Source organism: Danio rerio, chromosome 8 (genome assembly GCF_052040795.2).
Source record: "Danio rerio strain M-AB ecotype USA chromosome 8, GRCz13ab, whole genome shotgun sequence".
NCBI classification, from domain to species: Eukaryota; Metazoa; Chordata; class Actinopteri; order Cypriniformes; family Danionidae; genus Danio; species Danio rerio.
Genome location: NC_141028.1, coordinates 18,631,816 through 18,651,266, shown reverse-complemented (window position 1 = coordinate 18,651,266; position 19,451 = coordinate 18,631,816). Strand labels below are relative to the sequence as shown.

The 19,451-nt window shown below is 33.6% G+C and overlaps 1 protein-coding gene across 4 annotated transcripts; it reads right to left on the bottom strand.

The window, feature by feature from the left end:
* Window positions 1–407: 407 nt before the first annotated feature.
* Window positions 408–19,415, bottom strand: ercc8 (excision repair cross-complementation group 8). 4 transcript variants are annotated; one of them, XM_087263222.1, is made up of 12 exons: window positions 19,084–19,415; window positions 17,291–17,386; window positions 16,841–16,942; window positions 16,613–16,736; window positions 13,280–13,361; window positions 9,140–9,232; window positions 7,794–7,860; window positions 7,041–7,144; window positions 4,882–5,006; window positions 2,195–2,392; window positions 1,957–2,052; window positions 408–922 (listed from the first exon to the last, which is right to left on the bottom strand). In XM_087263222.1, exons 1-12 carry the CDS (start codon window positions 19,158–19,160, stop codon window positions 860–862), a joined length of 1,227 nt encoding a protein of 408 aa, XP_087119348.1. In that variant the 5' UTR covers window positions 19,161–19,415; the 3' UTR covers window positions 408–859.
* Window positions 19,416–19,451: the final 36 nt, after the last annotated feature.

The window sequence follows — 19,451 nt, the reverse complement described above, 5'->3', positions numbered from 1 at the left end:
ATTCAGCATATGTTTTGCAGAGCAGAAGCTCTTCCAACAATCCATCATTGGGAAAGATAGATCATATCATACACACTCATACACTAGGGCCAATTTTAGCTTACCCAATTCACCTGTTCACATGTCTTTGGATTTGTGGTGGAAACCGGAGCACCCAGAGGAAACCCACGTGAACATGGGAACATGTACATATAAACTCCACACAGAAATGCCATCAGTGACCGTCTTGTTGTGAGGCGACAGCACTACCCACTGCTCCACCGCGTCACCTCAATATTACTGAAATGTATTTAAAAACTGATAAATATAAATTTACACACAACTAAATAAATAAATAGACTCAATGATGGGCTGGAAATCTGTGTGCACAGATTTTTACGTGAGCCCTAATGATGACCCAGGAACAATTTATATAAAAAAAAGTTCCTTTATTTTATCCTATAAAAAACTGACAACAATATTTGTAGCATAAATTTCATCCTCAAAGTGATTCTGTCAACATTTATCTACAATATTCAGAAGAACATATTTAAAACTCTTCAATGATCATGCCACAATTTATAAACAAACATTTTGCATAATCATCAGCATAGTTTTTACACTAAACCACTGATCAATTGTTCCTATCTAGGTGAAAAGTAAATGTACAAGTGAATCACAAGATGATGTAAAACTTTAATCCACATGCAAATCAGATGGTCACAAGCAATGAGAACAAATCTCCCACAAGTCTTTTTTTCTGTACATTGAGCTTATATGCACCTGCTGTGCCTCTGAATGCAATAAGAGCACTTTGACTTCTTTAATAATGTATAAAGTGGTGTATTTGGATATAAAAAAACATTCCTGGGTTGATCTGTCAGTCTTCGTCGCTGCTCCAGGCATCGGCAAAAGCAGGATTGATAGCAGCTTGCGTTCCACCCTGTTAAAATATGCATTTAGAAACATTTGATCATTAACTCTAGTGTTGTTTGAAATGAATATGTTTGATCTGCTGAAGCTAGAAAAGCTACAAAATTTAAATTACGGTGATTTAAGTTTATCTAAACGTGGCATGATTGTTGGCACCAGATGAGCTGGTCTGAATATTTTTAGAAATGTACTGATTTACAGGGATTTTCACACACAACCATCTCAAAGGTTTACGGACAATGGTCTAAACGGAAGAAAATATGCAGTGAGTGGCAGTGCTGTGGGTGAAAATGCCTTGTTGATGCCAGAAATCAGAGAAGAATGACCAGACTGCTTCAGCTAATAGATAGAGTAAACAGGATAGTGAACAGAAGATTAGAGGTCTTTATTGTCCACAAAGACTTGTGCTACTCCTGTCAGCTAAGATCAGGAAACTGAGACTATAATTCACACAGGCTCACTTCAATTTGACTTGAAAAAAGTTCGGCATTTAGCTGGTAACGTAGTGTTATTTATATGTGCAAGATTTTTTTGTTTTTTTTGTCAGACAAACTGGTAGAGCAGGATGTTAAACTCAAAACGCAAGCTAATCACAGCTATCTCACGTATACTATAGCTGAAAGCCACCGCATCTGAGTACATGCCTTAATGGCAATTGTGTTTGTCAAGTTTTCTGATCTTATCTGGTGGCTGTAGGACGTAAGCAAGGTGTGTTTACAGAAATTTAGATTTGCTTTCAGCCCCACCTAGCACAAAACCTGCAGATCTGTAAAGATTAATGCAGATGATTCATGAAGGCATTTTATTAGTAGCTGAGACACACAGTTAAGAGGGGAAAATGAAAATAGAAAATTATTATTTTTTTAATGTTGGGGTCATTTACAAAAATTCACCAAACTTCAAGATTAAAAAAGTGCTTTTTTTTCTGCTGTAAATACAGAGCATTTTTGCCGCATAAGTCAACAGGAGCGTTACCTGAATCAAACTCATTGTTTTTGAAATCCTAGTAAGTGTAAAATATATACAACATTGAATATGTTTTACCCGTTTCGTGTTGGTTTCTTCATCATCAACATCAGGCTGTCTTAACACTGGAACCCAGGCAAGTATGTTACAGTCTTTACCTCCACTGTACAGCTCCTAATTAAGCAGCCAGCAGATTTAGTCAACAATGAGTTAAGTCTCATGCTAACATTGAGGAAACTCTAAAGATACAGTTTTCCTTTCATGGCATAGTTTCACTTTTTTGTTTTTTTACTAAGCAAACCGCCATTAACATTACCTGATAATCAGGGTGGAACTCGCAGCAGTCCACATTATTATAATGTCCCCTTAACATAGTGATCAGCTCTCCAGAATGAAGCCCATACACCGCTACTGAGCTTCCACATGGCACAAACACAAACTCTGGACTGCAACCCCTTGATACGGTAAACTTCAGACCTTTGCGGCTCTCGTTCACGACCTTCCCATAGTTCACCTGTTGCAGAGAAATGAGGATTTCACAGTGGATTAGAAATGAAGATATAAAGTTACCGGTGCCGTTTTTGTTCTTTCAATTAGCGACTTCGTTTATTGTTTTCGTGTTCTTGTTCGCTAAGAGGTCTGACAGCATTCCATCTCACTGCTGGAGGAAAAATAAACTTTGACCCACAAAATGGCAAAGCAGCACTCATGTCAAAAGACTAATTGCTTCTGCGGCAGGAACCACATGTCATTTTTGCAGATAATCCTCACAAAAACTCTCTCAAACAGCCCTACACAATCCATAAAACTAAGGTAGATAAAACTGCCGGCTGTGGTGGCAGCATTTTACCATTAAAATACAGTTTACAAGAGAATTTAAATTTATGGTAAACTACCATAATTCATTAACACACCAACATTTTAAAGTATTACTATATAAAACTGTACCTTTCAAATACACAGACAAAAACACCACCAAAAGCAGATGGTGAAGAAAAAGATGAAGCAAAGCTCATAACAAACAGCTTTTCCACAAGCAGAGAAAAACACTAATATTTAGAATGAGGTGAGCATCATTCACACTACTGTTAAAAGTGCAGTAGGTACTGGTTAAAAGTCTCTTCAAATTCCAATAGTAATGATTCAAGTAAATGATCTAAATGTATTTTTATACTCTGGGTAAGGCATAAGTCTAAAAAATGTTCGTCCAATTAAAATTTGTCAGGGAGACAATTTAAAACGATACACAGAGCTCATCTCTCAAAAGCCAAACTTTCTAAAATGTATCCCAATGTTTCTGATATGTGCGATAAGGGTAAACTATCACCAGGTAACCTTAGTCATATGTTTGTATTTTGTCCCAAGTTGCAAAATTACTGGATTACTTTCTTTAAAATTGTTTCACATATTCTGGGGGTCAAGTTAGCTGTTTGCCCTTTAATCGCGATCTTTGGTGTTCCCTCCCAGTGTCAACCTTTAAACCGGTGACACGCTGACATTGTGGCTTTTGCATCTCTTCTCGATTGGCGCAGAATACTTTTGTCTTGGACCTCCCCAAAACCCCCCTTTATTTCATTATGGCTCAAAGATTTGGTCTTCTTTTTAAAACTTGAGAAAATTAAATACAATATCAGAGGTAGGGGAGAACATTTTTTTGAAAAATGGCAACAATGTATTGCATTCTTTAATCACTTAAAAACCTTAGATGTGGATTGAGTGAAGGTACATTTGTATGTATGTATATGGTTTGTTATTGTAATTTTTTTCTGTATTTGTATTTTATTTTATTTATTTATTATTATTTTGTTTATTTTATTTATATATTTATTCATTTGTAGATGTTGATTGTTTTATTTGGGGATTGTTTTGTGGATCGTTATAAAATGTAAAATGCTATTTGCAAGAATAAAAATTCCATGAAAAAAATAAAATAAAATTGTCAGGGTGTAATTCCCATAATTCTGATAAGTAACCCAAACTGTCTGTCAACAAGTGTAGATTTGTACATCAGCACCCGTTCACGCAGACAGATCCGCCGTTTGCGTGTGTTCATGTAAACACGAGAGAGTGACATTGGTATAAAACGCTAAATCAAAACTTTTTAAAATCCTAAATCTATATAGGAGTTACTTTTGCACGCTGGAATAAGGATGACACCATGGCTAAAGCATTTCTTCTAGACAGGTCATGTTATGTTATAAACTATTTTAGACACGCAAAGCTGATGTAGATTGTTTTGTTTTACGAATGCGGTATATGCATGGAAGAGTTGTTCAGCCACTGAAATCTTCCAGCAAAGATTGATGACTATTTTCAATTTCATAAAGTACCTTTTACAGCATCGATAATGTAGATTTCTATTTAGTTTAACAACACATCAGTAAACAGCGCTATTCCGCCTAGCCTGCTTTACGGAGATGAAGTTGGTTTTATATTCATATCACATTGGTTCATTTTTAAACAATGACAACCTGTGATGCACTCCCTATATTGTTTAACATGCTACTTTAAATATTCGGTCTGAAATAGAGTTTAAGTATGGCTTGTAACAAGTGTAAATCCTGCAGCCCGCCAGCCAAGCACTAAACATACAGTAGTCGCTTTAGGACAAAGACTGTGAGAGACTGAGACCAGCGATCTTGCATGCATGAAATATTGCACATTATGACAAGTTTTGCTTGCTACACAACAGAAAACATGCTAGATATAATACGGTTTTTTGTTTTGTTGTATGACATAATCTAGTGGGTTGTCTACTGTCATCTTTAAGATGTGCGTTCGTGTGTCAGGAGGCATGGCTTTGGATGGCAGGGAAGGGACTGTGTTTTTAAAGCTCTTATGCTAACAGGATATTTGGCAAATCACGTACTGCACCTTTAAACAAAGTTGGAGCAATGCACATTATACTAAAGTAATGGAATAAACAATATTTATCAGCATTATATGATAAATAATATTTGATACAGTTTTCACATACATAAATAAGAGTGAATTGCTACTCACTAATGTGTTTTCCCCAGTGCCGCTATTCCACAGACGCATGCGATCATCTGTCCCTGTAGTGAGGAGGTGGAGTCCATCAGCTGTGAAACACAACCCATTCACTCTTCCGTTGTGTGCTGTGTTCACTGTGGGGAAATCACGAATGAATATTTGATCGTGGATCACAAAACTAGTCCGAAAAGTCAATCTTTTGAAATTGAGATTTTTACATCATCTGAAAGCTGTGTGAATACGCTTTCCATTGGTGTACAGTTTCTTAGAATAGTATAATATATTTGATTTGATCTATTTATTTATTTATTTCCAACAGAAAATCATAAACAAAACAATTCTTTAAACAAAAATACATTTCAACATGGTCGAAATGGAGCGGCATGAGGCACAAGCTTATTATTTCCCCACCCCATTACCACATATATCATTCTTCTATCACTTCAACTCATTTCTTCTTTTACTTATCTCTTCTTTTTACATGATACATATGATCCTAACATGACATATATTTTATCCTTTTGGCATCTTTGACATATTATACTGTATGTTTGATTGCATTTATATATTTACATTTTATAACATAGAGCCAAAAAATACATAGTATTGCAAAAAGCTAAATTTCATCACACCTTTCTCTTTCTATTCTTTTTCAATCACCTCTATTAATCATTATATTCCTTTAATAATATAAATATGTATTTATTAATTTTATATATTCTTCCTTTTTATAGTAATTTAAGGTTCCCTGTTTGATGACAATAACTTTTTCTTCATTGTCGTAGACCTTTTTCAGCACAGTTTTGAAAACCTACTTCTATTTGTCTATTACCATACTTTTATTTATTTATTTATTTATTTTTAACTGGCTTATTTTTACCCTTACTTACCCCTAAACACAGATTTGGTTTATTGCCTTTTTTGGTTTGGAAATATGTTTTATGTGTATGTATTTATGTGTGTATGTGCATATGTATATATACATTTATTTTATTTTATTGTTTTTATTTGTTTTAGTATGTCCTTGTCATTACTCTTCAGTTTTTCCTTTTTATTCACACTATTGTTGTTATTGCTGGCACTATTATTCATACTATTATTTAACAACCTGTATATTGGTTATTACATGTATATCTATGCGCTTTGCTATATACTGATTGTCTACGGCATGTTTTTCTATTTTCGAAAAATACAAAATAAAAGAAAAATTTAATGGAGAAAAAAAGAAAAAAAATAATATTATGTATACAACTTTTTAATTGATTAATTTCCTGACTTTGTTTGGGAATCTGTTCCAGATTGTTCCATAATTTCACACCACTTACAGATGTACACAAATGTTTTTAGGTTGTCCTTGTTTTCAACCTCCTGCAATGTTGTTCTTCTCTCAGATTATTACCCTTGTCTTTCTTTTAAAAACTTTTGTATGCATTTCGGAAGTAGTTTATCCTAGCTTTAAACATAAATTGTGCTGTTTTCAATTTAACCAAATCATTGAACTTATGTATCTTCAATTTAAAAAATAAACAAATTCTATGCTGCAAAAACCCCACATTTTCTATCAGTTTAATGACTTTTTTGTGCATAGGGATCGTAAGTTAGATTAATATGTGTTCCTCCAAATTTCAATACAATAACTCATATATGGTAACATAAGTGTGTTATAAAACACATGCATTGATTTATTGTCCAGTTTATACACTATTGCGACAGTTTTTACTAATTTTGATATCACATTATTTATTCGCGGTTACCAAGAGACATGGTTGAGACATGAATATTTTATTATCTGAAATTTATAAAAATATAAATACAGCAAAAATCAAATGTCTAAATGAAATGTTTAGCAATGCACATAACTAAACACAAATTATGTTTTTATATATTTACCATAAACAATTTACAAAATGTTTTTTTAAAAATAGATCATTTTGACATGAGTTTGCATTAACACTACCCAAACAATTACTAAAATTAAAATGAAAATGACAAAAAAAAAATGTCCAAAACAATACAAGAGTTCTTTAGTAATATTTAGTCTAATGCTAATGCATTTTATAGAATACATATTCAATTCTTAAGAACAGCAATTGAAAAAAAAGGCAACATCTAAAGTTGAAGTCACAATGACCTTTATATAAACGGAAAAATACAAACTGTGATTTCACCTGCTTCAGACGAGGCCTTGGATTTATCTCCATTGTGCTGGTCCAAAGTAAAAAGACTCCCGGAGGCTCTTCTCACATCCCAGATGCGAACCCTACTGTCAGTGCTAATAGGGAAAATACATTACACAAGAGTTACTAGCAATAATACAAGATCAATATAAATAAATCTCTTATAAATGATTGGGTGAGATTTATAACTGGCCTTTAAACAAGTAACACCCTCTCAGTTCAATTATTATTAATACTTTCTCAATTAAACAATCAATTGTTTTTATGTTTTATAAAGTGCTAAAGAAATAAATGTGAATTATTCAGGAATTCGCATATAGTGAGATAACAAAAAAAGAGATGCTTGAAATTCCCTTGATAATCTTTTTTTGTGGCAGAATTCAGAGATTGTCAAGTGCTAATCTAATCTTGCAGAGAAAGACTGATGCACAATACATTCTTAATTGTTGTTCATTCAATAAGAACAGTTTCAAAAGTCCCTGATGGCTAATTAGCTCACTCTCATTCACTCTCAATATGTAAACAGAAAGTAAAGTTCTGAATCTGTTGAGGATCTGACCGCAATCATGCATATAAAACTACACATTGTGACTTAAATACATAACAAATAAAATCAGAATTTCAAATAACTGAAAAATCCTCAATGGATAAAAAGCAGCAACAGATAACATGATGTAACTGTTTTCGATGAAAAGGAAAGGTGAGAGAACTGACATTCATTCATGCAGGTGTTGATGTATTTACCTGGCAGTGGCCAGTATGTGTTCATATCGTGGAGACCATTTCACTGAGAGGATCTCGCCCCTGTGACCTGCCAGGAAAAACTCATTATAACTGACTTGAAATGCTGCATTATGTGCAATCCGCAAATTAGACTTAAAAAAATATTCAAGCAGGTGACTGATTTCAGCCATTTCTTTGTGTCTTTAATAATTTAGAAGGAGGGATTAATCAGATTCAGGAGTTTTTCGATTGGACAGAACATTTTAAGTGCATATCTGCTGATACTGGTAAACAGAGAGATACATTTTGAGTGTATCTTGTCTTCTAATGTGAAGTTTGGTATTTTGATGCGCACTAGATTATAGATAACCTTAAGACATGCTAGCCACCTTGTTCTGACTGCTGCAAAAAGAAAAAACAATCCTGAAACTATGGTTGGATCTATCTGCTCCAACTGATCTATCCTGGAGGCTCAATCTACTGGACATTATTAGTCTGGAATATACCACAGGCAAAATAAATGGTGCCAGTAAAAAAAAAAAAAAACTGTACAATTTTGGTCAAATATGAGAGAGACTTTATCATTTATTTTTCAATCCTGGTTTTGTACTTATAATTAAAATATTACTGTTTTTATTTTATTGTACATATTTTGCTGGGTGGGTCTCAGGCTTTGTTCAAAATTAAAATGTTCAATAAAAAGAATTTAAAAAAAGACATACTAGCCACCAAAAAAAATAAATAACTAAATAAAGTGTTTCAGGGGGCTTTAGCTTGCTCTCAAAATGTTTGCATATACATCCATTCATAGGTTTGGGGTCAGCAATACCTGATATCTACTTAAATTAATATTTTCAAATTATTTTTGCTACTGTTTCAAATTACTGCTGTTGTTGTAAACTTTTAATTTATTAAAAATAAATATATGTTAAAAACAAACATCCATGCATATATCTAGGGTAAGATTTGATATCTACCAAATAATTATTTTAGAATTATTTTTGCTTCTCTTTCAAATAAGTTCTGTTGTTGTAAACTTTGTATTCATTTAAAACTGCTTAATAATACTCAGCAGCCCTGATAATATTTCCTGAGCAGCAAATCAGCCTTTTAGAATGATTTCTGAACAATCATGTAAAACCAAAGACTGCTGACAATTCAGATATTGCAATCGCAGAAACTGTAATACATTTAAGCATACGTACTAATGATCCATCATACACTGTGGCATCTGAGAAGGTCAGGTGGCAAAATAGCCAGGATTCAATAACTCATGCTTAAAACATTCAAGCTTTTGTTTTTTAAAAAGAGTACATTATCCCCCCCACCAGGGCTGTCTCCATTCAGAAACAACAGGCATTACTCACCCTGAAGGATGTGGATACGCGACCCAGACTTCAGATCACAAAGCTGCACTTTGGGGTCTTTGGTACCAACTGCCAACACAGAGCACAATAGAGCTGAGTGAGAAGAATAACACAACAGCTCAGACACACTGTTATTGTAAAAGCCCTGAACCCACAGTTAAGGGCAAAAACCATTAACATAGCTACTGTATATGTGTGTTCCTAATAGTACAAATTGCAAATAAATACTTTGTTACTTAGATTTGTCTAGTTTCTAGTATAAATATCTAAAAATTCTTAAATCAAGAAGCATTTTCTAGACAAACAAAAAAAATAATAATAATATGCCAAAATTAAGTGAGTTTTCCCTAAACCAAGCTAAATAATCTGCCAATGGGGTGAGCAAAATAATCTAGTTTGTCCTTTATACATACAGTATAATTATTTTTCTGAACCCATTAGTAGATTACTTTGCTTGTTTTAGGGAGAAACCCACTTAATTTTCACATTATATTGCTTAAAACAAATGTTTTTAAGTTATGTTTTTCTTATCAACAGAATGCTTCTTGATTTTCAATTTTTAGACATTTGGAAATATATTCTACATAAGAAAAGCATTTTTTTTTTTTTTTTTTTGCAGTGAAGTATTTTGTAAGATTTATGTAACAGATGGTTAAAACTAATTAAATGTGATCTTTAAAGTCCTCTGATTGCACAATCGCTCTAATGCTTTGGACTGACCTACATAAACTGGTCATAAAATTTGAATCCAAGTCAAAATAAAAACAAATAAGTGTAAGTAATAAGGCTTAATCAAATACATGCTTTGATGATCTCCAGTAACTGGAGGCAGGAACTTGGTGTCAGCAAAATTAGAACCTGATTTTTTTAATAACATCAGAAATTTGGTTGCTTCTATTCTTTATTTCTTAAGATGTTTTTGGGTGCTAAATAGATAAATAAGAGGGCGGCACAGGGGCACAGTGGGTAGCACTGTCACCTCCAGGCAAGAAGGTCGCTGGTTCAAGACCCTGCTGGGTCTCTTGGCATTTCTGTGAGAATTTTGCATGTTTTCTCCATGATTGTATGGGTTTCCTCCGGGTGCTCCGGTTTCCCCCACAGTCCAAAGACATGCTCTACAAGTGAATTGGGTAAGCTAAATTGTCTGTAGTGTATAAGAGTCCTTCAGGTTGGGGGTTGAGCATTGGGCTAACAACCCACCTTTTAAAAATGAGATGTTACGAAACACCAACATGGTGAGGCTAAATACCAACTTTGATATAAACGGTCCTGGTAGTAAGTAAATAGATAAATAAATATATTTGTAATTTAAACTACTGTTTAAACTACTCAAATGGCTGTGTCTGTCTATGTAATACAGTGAAATTCTGCTAGCTTAGTATACCATATTTTATAATTATTTAAAAATATTAAGAAAATTTATTTTTAGAGGCGTCAAAGTGGCGTATTGGGTAGCACGATCACCTTACAGTAAGAAGGTCGCTGAGGTTTGAGCCTCAGATGGGCCAGTTGGGATTTCTGTGTGCAGTTTGCATGTTTAGCAAATGTTTGCGTGGGTTTCCTCCGGGTGCTCCGGTTTCCCCAATAGTCCAAAGACGTGGTACAGGTGAATTGGGTAAGCTAAGCTGTCCATAGTGTATATGTGTAAATGAGAGGATATGGGTGTTCCCCAGTAATGACTTGCAGCTGGAAGGGCATCTGTTGCGTAAAACATATGCTGGTTAAGTTGGCAGTTCATTCCTCTGTGGCGACCCCTGATTAATAAAAGGACTAAGCCGAAAAGAAAATGAATGAATGAGTATTATTAGGCTAATTTATATAAATATAAACAGTTAAATTTTTTTCTTTTAAAATATTTTCATAATGATGTTTAACAGATTAAGGAAATGTTCACAGTTTGCCTGATAATATTTTTTCTTCTGAAAAAGGTCTTATTTGTAATTAAATTTTTAATAAAAAAAAAAAAAACATTAAGGTCAAAATTATTAGCCCCTTTAAGCTATTTTTTTTCAATAGTCAACAGAACAAACATCGCCATGCAATAACTTGCCTAATTACCCTAACCTGCCTAGTTAACCTAATTAACATAGTTAAGCCTTTAAATATCACTTTATGCTGTATAGAAGTGTCTTGAAGAATATCTAGTCAAATATTGTTTACTGTCATCATGGCAAAGATAAAATAAAACCGTTATTAGAAATGAGTTATTAAAACTATTATGCTTAGAAAAGTGTTGAAAAAACCTTCTCTCCGTTAAACAGAAATTGGGGAAAAAAATAAACAGGGAGGAAAACAATTCTGACTTGAACTGTATATACTGGTTAACCAGATATATAAACTCAACATATAAATAATAAAGCATCACTGCCAACAATTATGCAAGGTGTCTGTTTATGTTGTTTATGAATAGAAATGAATGATGAGTCCACTGAAACTAATAGCTGGAAAAGAAAGAAAGTCACTTTCGACAAAAGGAGCACTGATGTGTTCATAACCTGTCCTTCCTGATTGAAGATAAGTGCCTGGATTCCTCACGTCTGGTATCTGCAGCAGGAAATGGTTTGCTGTCTCCCCATTAAACGATAAAGATGATTAAGATCCTCTACATTCTTTCACTTAAAACAAAAGAATACTCTAGCACCGATACCGGCTTCCACCTACAATACATTTCCCTCCTTTTAACCCTACATGTTTTAATTATTATCCCTCCTAATTATTATTTTTTCTTTTTCGAATATTTCCCAAATTATGTTTAACAGAGGAAGGAATTTTTCACAGTATTTTCTATAATATTTTTTCTTCTGGAGAAAGTCTTATTTGTATTAATTCAGCTGCAATAAAAGCAGTTTTTAATTTTTTAAAACCATTTTAAGGTTAAAATGATTAGCTCACTTAAACAATATGTTTTCTACAGAACAAAGAAAAAAAATGAAAAAACTGTACAAAAGCACGCACATCTCTCTTAATTGGGTGCTCAGCCAAAACCGCAAAAAGTGCAAATTAAATGTAAATCAAAGGCAGCAACACCAAGGCTCCAAAAATACAAATTTATTAAATTAAAAAGGCTGACACAGAGCGTGTAAGGTTTCGAGCCGCCGGCTCTTCATCAGACAATGTTTATCACAATCAGGTGCTTCCTTTTATACACTTCCGGATCACATGATCTCCTCTCGCATATATGCCAACATATACATACATGCACATGTATACACACACAATCGTTCATATATGCATATACATACATATGAATACGTATACACATTCACATATAGTCTATAGCTTTATTATTACAAATCAAATAACAAAAAATATATATAAATACATAAATAAACTATAATATTACATCACAAATTATAATAAAAAAAATAAATAAATAAGGAAAAAAAATATATATATATACCATGATACACCAGACTATACAACAAAATATAGCCAAAAAACCTTTAAACCAAACCCCTACTTAAACCTTCATTCATTCATTCATCATTCATTCATTCATTGTCTTTTCGGCTTAATCTCTTTATTAGTCAGGGCTACCACAGCGGAATAAACCGCCAACTCATCCCACACACTTCCCCGCAGCGGACGCCCCTCCAGCCGCAACTCATCTCTGGGATATTATTACATAATAAAGACTTATTCAAAAATGATTACAGAAAAGGACGAATGTCAAACTCCTCATTTAAACCTTTTGGAGACGAAACGTTACACGCTCTGTGTCAGCCTTTTTAATTTAATAAATTTGTATTTTTGGAGCCTTGGTGTTGCCGCCTTTGATTTACATTTAATTCTACAGAACAAACCAATGACTTATTACACTAAATTGCCTAATTAACCTAGTTAACCCTTTAAATGTCACTTTAAGCTGACTACTAGTGTCTTGAAAAATATCTAGTAAAATATTATTTACTGTCATCATGACAAACATAAAATAAATCAGTTATTAGAGAGATAAGTTATTTAAACTATTATGTTTAGAAATGTGTTAATGTGGGGAAAAATATACAGGGGGGCTAATAATTCAGATTTCCACTATATGGCAACTTCATTGACATTGATTACAATGAGTACTTCAATGAGTGATATTTCAAAATAAAAGCTTTCTTTTTCTAAAAGTGTAGAAAGTTTGGGTGAACAAACCTGCCACAAGGCTGTGCTTCCGGGCTATAGGAGACATGTGATGACAGTAGACATTGCCATCAAACTGGAACTCATCAGCTGGCTGAGAAAACAAACAAATTAATAAATACTACTACATTTATTTATTTTTGTACACTTTTATTTTATATTTCTAACGGAATAACACCTGAATCTAATGTCAAATAAAGAAAAATCAGAAAATACACAAATATACATGTTAGATGTGCTTTAAGGGGGCAATAAAAAGGTAATGAATGTTGCTTAGACACCATTCCTGTGTGTCAGTTACAATGCAAATACCAGACTCAGGGTCAGTAGATAAGTGGCGTTTGGCAACACAGAGGAGCCACTGTTTGAGCAGATTGGTGGTTCTACAATGAGACTGGGTGGGAATTAACTTTACTTTCTTTGCCACTTTTTAATGTACTGAACGTTGATGCAAATATGTAACTTGCCAATCGTTAGCCAGCAACTTAGGCATATTTAGGCATGTAGGTGTGGTTAAGATGATCAGATGAAGATCAAACAAGGCATCAGAATAAGGAAGAGGGTGATAATAGTAGCTTTGAATGTGGCATGATTGTTGGTGGCTGTATTTCTGATAACTGCTGAACACAATCAATACTGCACAACAGGAGGTTGGGGGGAAATGCTTTTTCAGATGAGTCTAAAATTCAGCTGCGACATTTGGATGGTAGACTAAGAATGTGGTGTAGACTCAGAAAAAGTCTAGGGAGATGTGATGCTTTTAACCCCACTCAAACTGAGCATTATTTACAGTTGGAGTCAGAATTATAAGCCCTCCTGAATTATTAACCCCCCTGTATATTTTTCCCTAATTTCTGTTAATTCATTTTCCTTTCGGCTTATTTTCTTTTCGGCCACAGTGGAATAAATTGTCAACATATCAAGCATATGTTTTATGCAACGGATGCTCTTCCAGCTGCAACCCATCTCTGGGAAACATCCATACACACTCATTCACACTCATTCACTACGGACAATTTAGCTTACCCAATTCACCTGTACCACATGTCTTTAGACTGTGGGGGAAACCGAAGCACCTGGAGGAAAACCCACGGGAACGCAGGGAAGAACATGCAAACTCCACACAGAAATGCCAACTGAGCCAGCCGAGGGTTAAACCAGCGACTTTCTTGCTGTTTAATGAATATATATATATATACAGTTAAAATCAGAAATATTCGCCCCCTTTGATTTTATTTATTTTTTCTTTTTTACATATTTCCCAAATGCTGTTTAACAAAGCAAGGACATTTTCACAGTATGTCTGATAATATTTTTTCTTCTGGAGAAAGTTTTATTTGTTTTATTTCGGCTACAAAAAAAGCAGTTTTAGTTTTAAAAAAAAAAACATTTTTGGGACAAAATTATTAGCCCATTTAAGCTAATTTTTGTTTCGATAGTCAACAGAACAAACCATCGTTATACAATAACTTGCCTAATTACCCTAACCTGCCTAGTTTACATTATTAACCTAGTTAAGCCTTTAAATGTCACTTTAAGCTGTATAGAATTGTCCTGAAAAATATCCAGTAAAATATTATTACCTGTCATCATGGCAACGATAAAATAAATAAGTTATTAGAGATGAGTTATTAAAAACTATTATGATTAGAAATGTGCTGAAACAATCTTCCCTCCGTTAAACAGAAATTGGGGGAAAAAAAGTGGCACTAATAATTCAGGGGGGCTAATAATTCTGACTTTAACTGTATATTTTTTTCCAACACATTTCTAAACATAATAGATTTAATAACTGATAACAAATTACAACTGCTTTTATTCTAGCCAAAATAAACAAACAAGACTTTCTTTAAAATAATAAAACATTAATAAGCTAAACTTAACCTAAATATAATTAGGGAAATATTTGAAACAATAGAAATTTCACAGAAGGGCGAATAATAGTTATTATTATTATTATTATTATTTATAAGGGGTTTTTCACCTTTAATTGGAAAGGACAGTAGAGATTTGCAGACAGGAAAGTAATGGGAGCAGAGAGAGGGGAAGGGTTGGCAAAGGACCTCGGACCGGGAATCAAACACGGGTCGCCGTGAGCACCATGATGCTATATGTCGGCACACTTAACCGCTAGGCTATTGGCGCTAACAGGAGGGCGAATAATTTTGACTTTAACTGTATGAGTAGTTGACAAAATACACAGTAAAAACACTTTTAAAAAGAATATATATATATATATATATATATATATATATATATATATATATATATATATATATATATATATATATATATATATATATGTATATATATTTATATTTATATTTAAATAAATAAATATATGTACAGTTGAAATTATTAGCACTGTTTATTTTTTCCCCAATTTCTGTTTAACGGAGAGAAGACTTTTTCAACACATTTCTAAACATAATAGTTTAAATAACCTATCTTTAATAACTGGTTTATTTTATCTTTGCCATGATAACAGTAAATAATATTTGACTAGATATTTTTTAAGACACTTCTATACAGCTTAAAGTGACATTGAAAGACTTAACTAGGTTAATTAGGTTAACTAGGCAGGTTAGCTTAAAGGCTAATAGTTTTAATAATCAATAAATAAAAATAATAATGAAATCATTTTAAGGGGTAATCATTTTGACCTTAAAATGTTATTTAAACATTTTTAAACTGCTTTTATTCTAGTCGAAATAAAACAAATAAGACTTTCTCCAGGAGAAAAAAATATTATCAGGCATACTATGAAAATTTCCTTGCTCTGTTAAACATATTTTGGGAAATAGTTTAAAAAGAAAAAAATTCTAAGGGGGGCTAATAATTCTGACTTCAACTGTAGTTTGAAATCTAATGTTTGACCAAAAAAAAAAGTAATAATTAATAATAAATAAAAAGGTCAGTTATTTTATCAATTAATTCACTTTTCTTTTTTTTTTCTTTTTCTACATTTTTCCTTAACTGTGCATTAAATTAACAGAAGCACATTGTGGGACTCTTTCACGTGATTTTGAATGGGGAGCTTATGTGGCTTTGTCTGAGTTAAAAAATGGTGTCCTTTAACTAATTAGTTTCCGTGGACTTGTCCACGGAAGATTTATAGATGTTTTTTAGTAAGATTTTTAAATTTGTCTCAAAAATGTAAAAATACAATCAATACCAGCAGTTTTTATAACAAAAGGTCTCTGGAAAACAAATAAATGTTTAACCATTTACAACATTTTAAATGATAACAATGTTCGTTTTTGTCATGTGTGACAGTGAAAATGCAACGTCATGTCAACAACCCTTATGCATTGTGATGTGTTGTTGGATGAAGGACACACACACCTTCAGAGTTTCAGCATCCCAGACTTTCATGGTTTTGTCGAAAGAGCTGGATACAAACATACCGGTGTCATGTGGGTACCACTGCACTGTTTCCACGCTGAATTTATGCACATGTCGACTGGACCTTCACAAAGAAACAGATGTTAAAGTCACACAACCTGACAAAGCATTTAAATGAGAAAATGTCACACTGCCATCTAGTGTCGACTGGATCCCTTTGCTACAAACCTGCCCACAGTGCAGATTGCTTTGCAGGTGTATTGAGGCTTCTTGCTGTTGTTCTCTAAGTCATAAATCACAATTACGCCATCAGATCCGCCTGACAGCATACTGGAATGCAAAACAGGCTGGACGTTAACCACATGTATAGATATATTGCATCATAAATGTGCTATATAGCAGTGTTTCACAACCCTGTTCCTGGAGGCACACCAACAGTACATATTTTGAATGTCTCCCTTATCTGACAGGTTTTGGAGTCTCTTCTAATGTTCTGATGAGTTGATTCTGGTGTGTTTGATGAGGAAGAGGTTGAAAATGCTTATTGTTTGTTGTGCCTTTAGGAACAGGGTTGGGAAACACTGATAAATATAAAGCATAATTTAGTATTGAAAATATGTATAATAATGAAAATATGATTGCAGTGTTCTGCTATTCTTGACGGAGGAATATACTTACTATCTTCCATCAATAACCTCAATGTCAAGGGTGTTGATTCCATTGCCATGAATACGATCCACATCCCTGTTGTGGTTCAACTCAAGACTCAGCACCCTAAAGACACAAATTTGGGTAAAGTTTATTTCTCCTTAATAATACATTTTCAGAAAAGTATTTTTGGTAAATGTAAATAGCGAAAACATATTAGAAACAATGACTATTTACAACAGTACAACATTGCTCGCAGTCAATTAAATAGTGCTGATGTTGTTTTAAAGCATGGTGCGAATTATACATTGACGATCAGGGTGGTCATCTTTTTAGGTTAAGTTAATGTGTAATTCATGCTTCAGTGAATTCAATTCATCTATTTAGATAAATTACATCTGACACATTTTTAAGCATATTTAGGTTTTCTGTGTTGTGAGGGATATTTGGTGTATTCTGTCTTACAGTATCCTCTGATTAACTACTTTAGAAGTTACTGTAGGTCAAATCACACAAACTATACATTTAATTTGATTTTTTTTTAGGCTGTATGTAGAAACAAACATCTATTTAATGAGAACACCTACGATGTCTATCGGTGGTTGAATGATTATTTTCTACATGGTACGAACCGTTAAAGGGGTGTGATCAAAGTTTATTTATATTATTGATTGCTTTAATTATTAATATTTTTATTAAAATACAGATCGGAGGCAGCACAGTGGCGCAGTGGGTAGTGCTCTCGCCTCACAGTAAGAAGGTCGCTGGTTCGAGCCTTCGCTGGGTCAGTTGGCATTTCTGTGTGGAATTTGTATGTTCTTCCGTGTTGCCATGGGTTTCCTCCAGGTGGTCTGGTTTCCCCCACAAGACCAAATACATGCGAGAGGTAAATTGGGTAAGCTAAATTGTTCGTCGTGTATGTGTGTCAATGGAAGTGTACGGGTGTTTCCCAGTGATGGGTTGCAGCTGGAAGGGCATCCGCTGCGTGAAACGCTGGATAAGTTGCAGTTTCATTCCACTGTGGCGACCCCAGATTAATAAAGGGACTAAGCCAAAAATTGAATGAATGGATGGATGGATGGATGGATGGATGGATGGATGAATGAATGAATGAATGAATGAATGAATGAATGAATACAGATCAGAGCAAACTATTTCTCAGTAAAGGGCTGATCCCCCATACCTCTTGTTTGGACGTCCTTCAGGGGGGGATCAAGCATTAATTAATTAGAGGGGGTCAATCTCACCCAAACACTCCTGTAATTCGCACCCTGTTTCTAAAATCATATTTACATGCAATAGTAATTATCTGTTATTATTTACATTTCAGACTGAATATTTAAAGTGGCATAATAAACAGAATAAAGACAGAATGTGCAAATATAAAACCAAATTTACCCCAATAAGCTCCAGTATGTTAAAGGATAGTAAGTTTTGTCCATTTTTCTGTCAATTTTTGAAAAACTGGATGTGACATGAAATTTAAATTAAAGAATTACCAACAAAACACATGTTGGCCAAATAGTTCAAATAATGGCAAAATATTAAAGTAAGATTTATATATTGTAGTATTACAAAATGACGTAAAACAATATGAAGTTTTAAGAATAAGCTAAATGTGCATTATTACGATAGTAATATTTAAAAAGTTCTTGTATTGTGTAAGATATATATATATATTTTTTTAAAAGCGTTATTTGACTTTATTTCTCTTTAGTTTGCATTATTATAGTTGTCCTAGTGTACTCATTGCTTTATCTACAATCATAAACATTAAAAATAAATAAATAAACTGAAGAAATCATTGAAAATTATAGCATTACCTGCGTGTGGATTCTGCACGTCTCAGTCGAACTGGGTCGTCAAGCCCAGTTTGCCTTGCGTAAAGAAAACTTAACATTGTTTTAGAGACATTGGACTTGTGTTTCGTTTATTCATGTGTATGTTGATGACTCTCGTCAGAGTGAAATAACTGTAGCAGAGGTCTGTTTACAGCCTTTAACCCAAACATTTAAGTGGTGACTGTTCAGCCCGTAAAACCGCGTTTTTAAACTAAACAAATTCATCCTGCACAACACACTAAACGTATAAGCTCTATTTCAGTTTTTACAAATGATTGTTGTGCACTTTGTTGTGTAGAAAGCAGCCATGTTTTGACGTGCCTACAACGCGAACTCTGATTCGTCCAAGC